Source organism: Ursus maritimus, unplaced genomic scaffold (genome assembly GCF_017311325.1).
Source record: "Ursus maritimus isolate PB19 unplaced genomic scaffold, ASM1731132v1 scaffold_26, whole genome shotgun sequence".
Taxonomy (NCBI): Eukaryota; Metazoa; Chordata; class Mammalia; order Carnivora; family Ursidae; genus Ursus; species Ursus maritimus.
Window position 1 is genome coordinate 8,430,020 of NW_024425119.1, and position 11,741 is coordinate 8,441,760.

At 39.1% G+C, this 11,741-nt stretch overlaps 1 protein-coding gene across 2 annotated transcripts in view; it reads right to left on the reverse strand.

Moving 5' to 3' along the window:
• The window catches only part of LOC103656164 (C-type lectin domain family 4 member A), a 26,947-nt gene extending 17,687 nt beyond the window's left edge, over positions 1–9,260 (reverse strand). The window contains exons 1-3 of one of the 2 annotated variants that reach the window (XM_008683497.2): positions 9,003–9,259; positions 6,527–6,643; positions 5,019–5,120 (exon numbers count right to left, since the gene is read on the reverse strand). In XM_008683497.2, the coding sequence (XP_008681719.2) occupies positions 5,019–5,120; positions 6,527–6,643; positions 9,003–9,084 (301 nt within the window). In that variant the 5' untranslated portion in view covers positions 9,085–9,259. Of the gene's footprint in view, positions 1–5,018; positions 5,121–6,526; positions 6,644–9,002 lie in introns of both variants that reach the window. The other variant, XM_008683498.2, reaches the window with a different exon arrangement.
• Between the last annotated feature and the right edge of the window lie 2,481 nt (positions 9,261–11,741).

An 11,741-nucleotide genomic window follows, 5' to 3' on the forward strand; every position in this document is an offset into this window, starting at 1 on the left:
GAGAGGGATAAAGAAAGGGGGGGTAATCAGAAGGGGGAATGAAACATGAGAGACTATGGACTATGAGAAACAAACTGAGGACTTCAGAGGGGAGGGGGGGTGGGGGAATGGGATAGACCGGTGATGGGTAGTAAGGAGGGCATGTATTGCATGGTGCACTGGGTATTATACACAACTAATGAATCATCGAGCCTTACATCGGAAACCGGGGATGTACTGTATGGTGACTAACATAATATAATAATAATAATAATAAAAAAATCATTAAAAAAAAAAACTATTGTAATAAGAACAGTATGGTACTGGCACAAAAATAGACACATAGGTCAAGGGAACAGAACAGAAAGCCCAGAAATAAACCCACAGTTATATGGTCAATTAATCTATGACAAAGGAGGCAAAAATATACAGTGGGAAAAATACAATCTTTTCAATAAATGGTGTTGGGAATACTGGACAGCTACATGCAAAAGAAAACTAGACCACTTTCTTACACCATACATGAAAATAAATGGATAAAGACCTAAATGTGAGAACTAAAACTCCTAAAAGAAAAAATAGGGATGGTAATCCCTTGGCAACATATTTATGGATATATCTCCTCTGGCAATGGAAACAAAAACAAAAATGAACAATTGGGACTATACCAAAATAAAAAAGCTTTTCACAGCAAAGGAAACCATCAACAAAACAAAAAGGCAACCTAGTGAATGGGAAAGGATATTTGCAAATGGGGTTGACACCCAAAATATATAAAGAACTTATACAACTCAACACAAAAAAACAAATAATCCTACTAAAAATGGGCAGACGACCTGAACAGACACTTCTCCAAAGACATACAATGACTAACAGACACATCAAAAGAGGTTCAACATCATTAGTCATCACGGAAATGCAAATCAAAACTACAGTCAGATATTACCTCACACCAGCCAGATGGGCTCATATCAAAAAGACAAGAAATAACGAGTATTGGCTAGGAAGTGGGAAAAAGGGAAACCTCATGCATTCGGTAGAATGTCAGTTGGTATAACCACTATGGAAAACAGTATGGAGGTTCCTCAGAATATTAAAAATAAAAATATCATATGATCCAGTAATTACACTACTGAATATTGACACTCCCCACAAAACAAAAACACTAAATCAAAAAAATAAATGCACCTCTGTGTTTATTGCAGCATTGCTTACAGTAGCCAAGATATAGAAGCAACCTCAGTGTCCCACTGATAGATGAATGGATAAAAAAGATATGGTATTTATATACCACGGAATATTATTCAGTCATGAGAAAGAGGGAAATCCTACTATTTGTGACAACATGGATGGACTTACAGAGTATTATGCTAAGTGAAATAAGTCATACAGAGAAAGACAAATACCATATAATTTCACTTTGTGGAATCTAAAAAAACAAAACAAATGAACAAACCAAAAACCAAAAAATAAACAGACTCTTAAATACAGAGAATAAGCTGATGGTTGCCAGATGGGAAGTTGGTGGGGGGGATGGGTGAAATAAATGAAGGGGATTAAGAAGTACAAACTTCCCCTTATTATCTTTTTTTCTTTTTTGGAGAGGGGGAGGGGCAGAGGAACGGGGAGAGAGAGAATCTTCAGCAGGCTCCACACCCAGCACTGAGCCCAACGCAAGGCTCAATCTCACAACCCTGAAATCACAACCTGAGTGGAAATCCAAAGTTGGACACTTAACCAACTGAGCCACCCAGGTGCCCCCAAACTTCCACTTATAAAATAGATAAGTCATAAGTCATGGAGATGAAAAGTACAGCACAGTGAATATACTCAATAGTATTAATAACAGGGGCGCCTGGGTGGCTCAGCCATTAAGTGTCTGCCTTCGGCTCAGGTCATGATCCCAGAGTCCTGGGATCGAGCCCCGCATAGAGCTCCTTGCTCAACAGGAAGCCTGCTTCTCCCTTTCACACTCCCCTCACTTGTGTTCCCTCTCTCACTGTCTCTGAATCTTTAAAAATAAAAATAATAATAATAATAATAATATTAATAACAGTGTATGGTGATAGTGACTATAATCACCAAAGTGAACATTAACATACAGAATTGTCAAATCAATACGTTGTACACCTGAAACTAATATACTATTGTATGTTAATTATATACTTCAATAAAAAAATTATATGATAAAATCAAATAATCTAGAGTAAAAAGACTACCAACTGTAATTCCAATGATAAGACATCTGGAAAAGGCCAAACTATATAGGCAGTAAAAATTTCAGTGGTTACCAAGAGTCTGAAAAGGAGAGTGGAGCACAGGAGATTTTTATGTAAAAATACATAACTTTATGCATTTGTCAAAATCCACATAACTTTACATATTTATTGAATGCAAATTTTATTTAATTTTATTTTTTTATTTTGATTTTTTTTAATTTTATTTATTTATTCACGAGAGACAGAAAGAGAGAGGCAGAGGCAGAGGCAGAGGGAGAAGTAGGCTACCCACAAAGTAGGGAGCCTGATATGGGACTCGATCCCAGGACCCTCGGATCATGACCTGAGCCAAAAGCAGATGCTTAACCAACTGAGCCACCCACGCAAATTTTAAAAATTTAGGAGGTCAGGGGGTCCATGAAAGAATGAAGACTGTGACAAGAGAATCTAACTGTATTACAAGTGTTGGAAACAACCACACTAGGGGTGGGTAGGATGACCTCAATAACTTTGGCAATGGAATCGATAAGAGTAAAGTCAAAAGAAACTGCACATAAGCACTGTATTCTAGTTGATGAAGTTGTTTCCCATGGAGGTTTGAGTTTACAACTCTGATACTGCTACATGTGTTAACTGGAATTGAATAATTATGTAAATGTACTGAGCAGATGATGGCAACCAGATTTCTCTCTGCTGGAGTGGTCATTAAAGATATCAAGGGGCTAGAATGATGCAATGTAATCGATGAAAGTTTTAGACATCAGTAAAACCTGATGTGTACCTTATTATAGATATACATAATTACATATACAAATATTTATCAATATATGTACAAACATAGGTTAGTATGCACATACACATTCCCTTGTCCTGTGAACTGAGAGGGCCTAAAAGAAATAACACCTCAGCAGCAATGAGCATACCTAGTATCCAAATCTTGGTTTCTAATACCATTCTTTAATAACAGCAGCCATGGCTCCACAGAGAAATAGGGGATTCTAAGACTGAGACAGGAAATATACAATATAAGCCCAGAGAATATTACAGTTCCAGAAAGTAAGGAAGTGCTCAAAAACAAAGCATAGCAACACATTGATGGGAGCAAGTCAAAGGACCACAGGAACCAACTGAAAGAACTCCCAGTGGCAAAGGTAGAACAATTTGAGCAACAAAATAAATATAGTATTGGACTGCAACCCGAAGTATAAGATAAATATCCATGAGTACCTACTGATATAGACAATTAAATAAATTAATAACTAGGATAGGAGAAACAAATATCACATACACAAGAATTTCCAAAAAATTACATAGAAACTTGTTTTGAACTGAAGTGTGTTCCCCAAAAATTATGTGTTGAGGTTATAATCCTCAATGTGACTACAGTTGTAGACTTTAAGGAAGTAATAAACGTTAAATGAGGTTATAAAAAAAAAAGTAGGGCCTTAATCCAATAGGACTTGGGTTCTTTTTTTTTAAGATTTTATTTATTTATTTGACAGGGAGAGAGAGAGAGAGCACAAGCAGAGGAAGCAGCAAGTGGAGGGACAGGGAGAAGCAGACTCCCTACAGAGCAGGCAGCCCGATGCAGGGCTTGATCCCAGGACCCCAGGATCATAACCTGACCTGAAGGCAGATGCTTAACCAACTGAGCCACCCAGGCACCCCAAGATTTGTGTTCTTATAAGAAGAGGAAGAGACACCAGAAAGCTCTCTCTCCCTCCCCATTCACACACAGAATTGGCTATGTGAGGACACAGCAAAAAGGTGGCCGTCTACAAGCCAAGAAGAAAGGCCTCACCAGAAACCAACTCTTGTGTCATCTGGGACTTCTGGCCTCCATTACTATGAGAAAATAAGTTGTTGTTTAGACTACCCAGTCTGTGATATTTTGCTAAGGCAGCCAAGTAGGCTAATATGGTACCATATTTGGTACCAGACTAATTTGGTACCAAAGTGGGGTGTAACAAATTCTTAAAAATGTGAAAGTGGCTTCAAACCAGAAGATGGGTAGAGGCTAAAAGAGTTTTAAGGTGCGTGCTAGTAAAAGCCTAGGTTGCCTTGAAAGGGCTGCTGGTAGAAATATGGATGTTAAAGGTAATTCTGGTGAGGACTCAGAAAGAAAAGAGAGCTGTAGAGAAAGCTCCTATCATCTCAAAGACCATACATATCCTATAATAAACAGAATGTTGGTAGAAATATGAACATTAAAGATGCTTCTGGTAAGGTCTCAGATGGAAACGAGAAGTATGTTATTGGAAACTGGAGGAAAGGCAATTCTTGTTACAAAATAGCAAAGAATTTGGTGAATTGTGTTTTAATGTTGGGTGAAAGATAGAACTGTAAGTGACAGCCTTGGATATTTAGCAGAGAAGACTTCTAAGCCAAGTGTTAGAGCTGTGGCCTGATTTCTCTTTACTGCTGATAGTAAAATGCAGGAGGAAAGAGATAAATTGAAGAAAGTGTTAAACAAAAAGGAACCAGAATTTGAAGATCTGGAAAATTCTCAGCCTATACATACTATAAAAACAGAGAAAGTGTATTTTGGAGAGAAGAGCAAGGATGTGGCTGGACAATCATTCCATAAAGAGATTACCCAGGGATTTAAACAGCCAGTTCCACAATAAAGACTATTTCTTTGTACAGACAAAGATATGCATGTAAGAATTTTAGGTCTTATGTACTGCTACACTTAAAGCTTAAATGACCATGAGACTCAACTTCCTAGTATGATCTACCTGTGAATCTTTTTGGAAATACTGACTTGGTATCTTTATACAATATAGTCAACCACTGAATTATAGGCACATTAATTCTTACCTTCCATAGTCAAATTTTCTTTCATACATTCCAATTCTGTGTGAGTGAGTTCTTTTATAGTCTTTTTTTCTTTAAGAAGCTGAGAATATTTTTGAAAAAAAACTGGGGGAAAAAAAAAAGGCCATTCATTTTCCTGGTAGTGTTTGACTTTTTATTGTTACTTTCTTAGATTCTATTTTATAGCAACAAAATCTACAAACACCCAATTGTTTGACAACGATCCTGACCACAGAAAAGATTTCTCATCACCCCACATTCAATGTAATCCTTATTCTACTGATTCTGAAACCATAGATTTCTCCAGCTGAAAGATCAGTAGTTGAAAGAGGACATGATGGTTCCATTAGAATGACTGCAAAGGGGTTTATCCATATTTTCCTTCCATACCAAATGCAAAGGCTAAGCCTTGGAGGTGGGAGGAGAGGGAAAACAAACACTTCTATCTGAGGATGTACACAGCATAGGTCTTTGTGGCGGAAATGAGCTAATTCTGAGGAGTTCTGGGTTACCAAGAGAGTAAGAATTTTTTTTAATCCAGCATTAATCAGGAGGAGTGGGCATTATTTTCTTCATCTTCTTTCCTTTATCTACTCTCAACTGGCTCTTATTCCTCAGCACACCAATATACTCAAGTATCTCACAACTTAAAAATAACTTACCTCTCCCTCTAGAAGATGAATTTTCTCTTTCTTTCCTCCTTATCTCCCATTTGGTCCTTGACCCACCACGTTTCACTATTTCGTATGCCTTTTTTTTTTTATTATGTTATGTTAGTCACTATACAGTACATCATTAGTTCTTGATACAGGGTTCCATGGTTCATTGTTTGCGTATAACACCCAGTGATCCATGCAACACAAGACCTCCTTAATACCCATCACCGGGCTAGCCCATCCCCTCATCCCCCTCCCCTCTAAAACCCTGTTTGTTTCCTGGAGTCCGTAGTCTCTCAAGGTTTGTGTCCCCCTGTTCTTATGCCTTTTAAAAATCTGATAAATTCTTAAAGCCAAAGATATGAGGAAATCCACTCACTTGCCAAATTGGCTTTTAGATCTTACAGTCTTGGGCAGGACAGACATAAGTAAGGTGAAATTTCAATGGGTAACTCTTCCTAGAATGTTTCTTCCCATCTCCTTTTGTCTACCTGCTCATCTCAAAACATGTGTCTGTGCAAAACCCCTCGGCCTTATAAACACCAATAGGCAAATATAGCTTTGTCCTCACACAACTGTCTAGGGTACAAATGGTGCCCAACAGATGTCCCTCTACACATGTACACACATATATTTTTCAGTGTCTCTAGAGTGGATTCCATTATTTTTATAAACTGAGTTCAAATAAATAACAAAATTCCTAACAGATTCCCATTAATTGTGTCCCCCCTCCATCCCCAAAGAAGCCTTCTTTTCCAGATTTCTGGATATACCCATTATTAAATGTCAGTATCTAATGGATGTCATCTCTTTATATAAGGCAGACATTCCTCATAGATTCAAATGGATACTTACTGATAAAAGCGGTAAAAAATGAGATTGTCAATAGCAGCAGAAGTACCAGGAATAAGGAAAGAAGTAACTTGGGAAAACTGGGGTTACTTTTGTGTGGGTTGGTCTTCTTTTTGGGAGCTGAAGGAGAAATCAAATGAGTTCATCAGTAATAAATTCTGACTTTTACTTCCTTTCTCCTTCTCTTCCTCTTTCCCTTTTCTTGGATGACACAGTATTGCCAACCATATGACATCTTAAATAATAGGAAAATAGGAAAAAAATACTAATGTTCCTTATAGGAACTTCAGAAAATATATAAAAGCACAGTATTCATTGAGGACAACTGTTGTTAATGTTTTGGTATATATCCTTCCAATAATTTTTAAAGTGTATATACATACATACATACACATTTTCCCACATGATCGACATACCATATATACTGGTTTCTGACCCACTATCATACACTATACCACGAACATTTTCCATACAACCATATTTTCTTCTTTAACACTACTGTGGTGGCACAGTATTTCATTATATATGTAAATAATCTTCCAGATTGTTCCCAACTTTAACTACTTTAAATAATGCCATAGCACATAAATCTTTATTATAGTCATTCCCTCATCACATTCTTAAAATACGGTCAGACCTTTTTAGTCACTATTTCATGGTAAAGAATTATTTTCTCGATGGCTAGTATCAAAAAGACAAGAAATAAGTGTTGGTAAGGACTTGAAGAAAAGGGAACCCTCATGCACCGTTACTGGGAATGTAAACTGGTGCAGCTGCTGTGGAAACCAGTACAGAGGTTCCTCAAAAAATTAAAAATAGAAATATCATATGATCTATTAACTTCACTACTGGATATTTATCCAAAGAAAACAAAGACACTAGGTCAAAAAGATATATGCACCCCTTTGTTCACTGCAGCATTATTTATAGTAGCTAAGATAGGAAGTAACCTAAGTGTCCATCCATCCATGCATGGATAAAGAAAATGTGATATTTATATACAATAGAATATTATTCCACCATAAATAAAGAAGAAACTCTTGCCACTTGTGATAACACGATGAGCCTTGAGGACATTATGCTAAGTGAAGTAAGTCAGAGAAAACAAATACCATCTGATTTCACTGATCTGTGGAATCCAAAAAACTAAACAAAGCAAAACTCACAGATACAGAGAACAACAGATTGGTCGTTGCCAGAGGTGGGGGTGAAGGGGATTAAGAGGTACAAACTTCCAGCTATAAAATAAAGAAGTTGTGGTTGTTATGTATAGCATGTTAACTATAGTTAATGCTATAGATTATTACAGTAGTATCAACTATTAAATATTATTACATACTTGAAAGTTGCTAAGAGATTAAACCTTAAAAGGTCTCATCACAAGAAAAAAATTGTGTCACTATTTATGGTGATGAGTGTTAACTAGACTTACTGTGGTGATCATTTCACAAATATATGCAAAAATCAAATCATTACACTGTACACCTGAAACTAACACAGTAGTCCCCTCCCTTACCCACAGTTTCCCTTTACACGATTTCAGTTACCTGTGGTCAACTGTGGTCTGGAGGCAGATGATCCTAACACTAGGTAGGTCACAATGCCTATGTCATTCACCTCACACCATCTCATCACATAATAATTTTATTGCCTCACATTATCACAAACAAAAGAAAGGTGAATATAGCTCAATATTTCGAGAGACCATATTCACATAACTTTTATTATAGTATATCGTTATAATTGTTCTGTTTTATTATTAGTTATTGCTGTTAATCTCTTACTGTGCCTAATTTAAATTAAACTTTTATCAAAGGTATCTATGTACAGGAAAAAAACACAGTATATGGGTTTAGTACTATCCACTATTCGGGCATTCACTGGGGATCTTGGACCATATTTCTCACAGATAAGGGGGACTTACTATATAATGTTATTTGTCGATCATGCCTCCATAAAAAAATAAAACGAATTGTTTTCTCAAAGTTACGAGGTATTGACAAGTGGGGTATGCAATAGATTTTCTGAATGCAGGGCAATTTCCCTTGTAATGTGAGAGACCCTCTGTCTTTCATCCGCAATGGTCTTTGTTTCCACGTTAGTTCAGTACTAACAAATACACCCACAACACTCTCCACTCAAACTCTTCCCCTCTAACCGAGCCTGCTAATTCAACAGCCCCTGCATGTGGGCTGATGGTGCATCTCACTCAGCCTTAGAGATCACAGGAGAACAACTTCTCAGCATAATTAGCACTCTCCTTAGCTCAGGACTGTAGTGGATTTGTCACACCTCAATTTTGTTAGAGTATAACTGTACTTAATGTGTACCTTCAGGCAACTTAATCTACGGAGAATCTGATGTGTCCCAACTGTGGCCAGAGAATCAGCAACTAACATTACCTAGGCTTCATTTATAGTATTCTCTCTTCATCCTTCATCTCATCACAAACTCTGACCACCAGAAAAATGCTTCTTACCTGCAGGAGGCCATGATTTGGTGCCTGAGGACTTGGATTCATCTTTGAAACTCAATTCAGCGTAAGTGGTCTCTGAAGTCATATTAAGAAATCTGCTCTGTTCAAAAAATCCTTTTCACTTCTTCCTTAAAACATCTTAAAATGAAACCCGAACATGGTTGCAACTTGTCATACTTCCTATCACGAACAGTAGCCCCAGATAGGCAAACAACCCTAAGAGGAATCTCATGAAAATGAAAAACCTCAGAGAGAGGCCCAATCCCCAGGACCAACACAGTAAGAATCATAGCATTTAAACATATGTCAGCAAATGTACTAAAAGAAGGAACTTAGGAACTCAAAGGGTAGATTTAAAAAAAAAGGCGGGGGGGTGTAAAAAAACAGAAACTAAGCAATTTGAGAAATCTTTTCTGAGACTTGTATTATCTGAACTCACCAGCAAGAACGAAATTCAAGTATTAGTGTACATCTATATTTACGTAAACATAATTATTTCTACACCAGCCTGGGCATATACTCATTCATACTGTATTGTCCTCACCATTTGTAGCTGATCAGGCAACTATTTGGGACCACGTTCTGAGAGGGTCATTGTCAAAGAACTCCCACGTTAGCCTCTCCACTTTCAAGAGTCAGTATCTTCTAAAGGAGTCGGGAAGTCAGAGCTTAGATCATATGTCTTCTGAAGCCGCTCCCCAGTGCTGTTTTTCCCTGTTCTTAACTAACTCCCTCATGGATCTCCATTCATATTGCTACAGTCACTTCCAGCAGCTCCTGAAAGCAGCTCTCTCTGCTGGATGTTAATGGAGCGGGCCAGCCTTTATACCACCCGTCTCTATCCCTTCAATCCCCGTAACAACGCAGCAAGACAAGACAGGTCAATGTGACTATTTTTTACCAAGTTCGGATAATTTAATAGGATCACAAATTATGAGATAACTCAGTGACAAATATTTGACTTTTTCTAAAGGACAAGAGGAAAACACTCCAAAAATTTAATCTTTCATACAGAATCTTCCCAGACAATGCTCTTAGCTCACACCCTAGATTCAGCTCTCCCAAAATGATCCTTTTAATCTCCTCCACCAAATTCCTCCATCGCCTGCATAACACACACACGCTTACCTCATTTATTTCTATATCAAGGTACACTGAAAACCATGTGTTTTGGGGCGCCTGGGTGGCGCAGTCGTTAAGCGTCTGCCTTTGGCTCAGGGCGTGATCCCAGCATTCTGGAATCGAGCCCCACATCAGGCTCCTCCGCTAGGAGCCTGCTTCTTCCTCTCCCACTCCCCCTGCTTGTGTTCCCTCTCTCACTGGCTGTCTCTGTCAAATAAGTAAATAAAATCTTTAAAAAAAAAAAACAACATGTGTTTATACTAATAACCTCCAATTCCAATCCAACACCAAAGAGTTCATTCTAGTTTTCTCCCTTCCACATTTCTTTTTTTTTTTTTTTTAAGATTTTATTTATTTACTTAACAGAGAGAGACAGCCAGCGAGAGAGGGTACACAAGCAGGGCGAGTGGGAGAGAAAGAAGCAGGCCCCCAGCAGAGGAGGGAGCCCGATGCAGGGCTCAATCCCAGTAAACCTGGGATCAGACCCTGAGCCGAAGGCAGACACTTAACGACTGAGTCACCCAGGCACCCCTCCCTTCCACATTTCTAACTTCCTTCTGTTACAGTAAGAAACTTGCTTCTGTTGTCTTTAACTTTTTTTTTTAGTAATCCCCTGAATTTAGTCAATCTTCTATCTTTGTTATTCCCTGACGAAGATGCTCTTCTCTCCCTGATTGGGCTCTCACTTCCCAAGCCAGGCCACCATTATTGTTGGAGACTTTATCCTGCTTGGGTGTTCTTGCACAGAGCCAGCCAAACCCCATGGACATTATCTTGCTCAGGTGTGACACCCTATGCTAGGCCACCCTCCGCTGAAAACCCCTCCTTACTCTGCCTCGACTCTGATTGCTGATGCTGGCTCCCTAAGCCTCACCTGGAATCCATCCTTATCCCACTTCTAAAACCCTACACAAGATCTCCCTGATGCGTGGACGCTCTCCTTACCCTTCCTGGGCTTGGAGACCCACCCTGGGCTACTCTCCCACGTGGACAGCTTCCTTACCCTCTTCAGGCTCTAAAACCCACACCAGGTCTACCCTCTGATGGACACTTTCCTCACTCTGCCTGGACCATGAAACCCCACGCCAGGTCCCCCACCGCCCAGCAAGGATCATCCTGCTTAAGCTCCCTGCACCTGGCTACCCCACCACATAGATGTCCTCTTCACCTTGCAGACACTAGCACCGCAGACCAGGCTGCTTCTGATACCCTCCCTACACCAGGCTATTGCCATGTGGGGACTCTCTCCCCAGTATGCACAGTCTGGCTCCCCATGCCGGAAATACTTTCCCACGCCTGCAGAGATGTTCTCCTGACTCTTTTGGACTCCAACACCACTCCCGAGCCAACCTCCTGAATATCACCCTTCTCACCCTGCCTGAGTTCTAACAACCTGCACCAGACTACTGTTGCTCTCCCATCCCACCCTACAACAGACACCTACCTTGTTCTGCTCTACCTAAGATTTCATTTAGGACTGAACTGTTTGGTAAGGAAAAGAAAAGGAGTATGAAAAAAGGTAAGAGGGGGAAGTGCTGATTCTTGCAAATTTTCTAGCAAATAACTACTAGACCTAACAAGTACTTGCACACTTGCATGTGTGCACGCATACACCCTCCT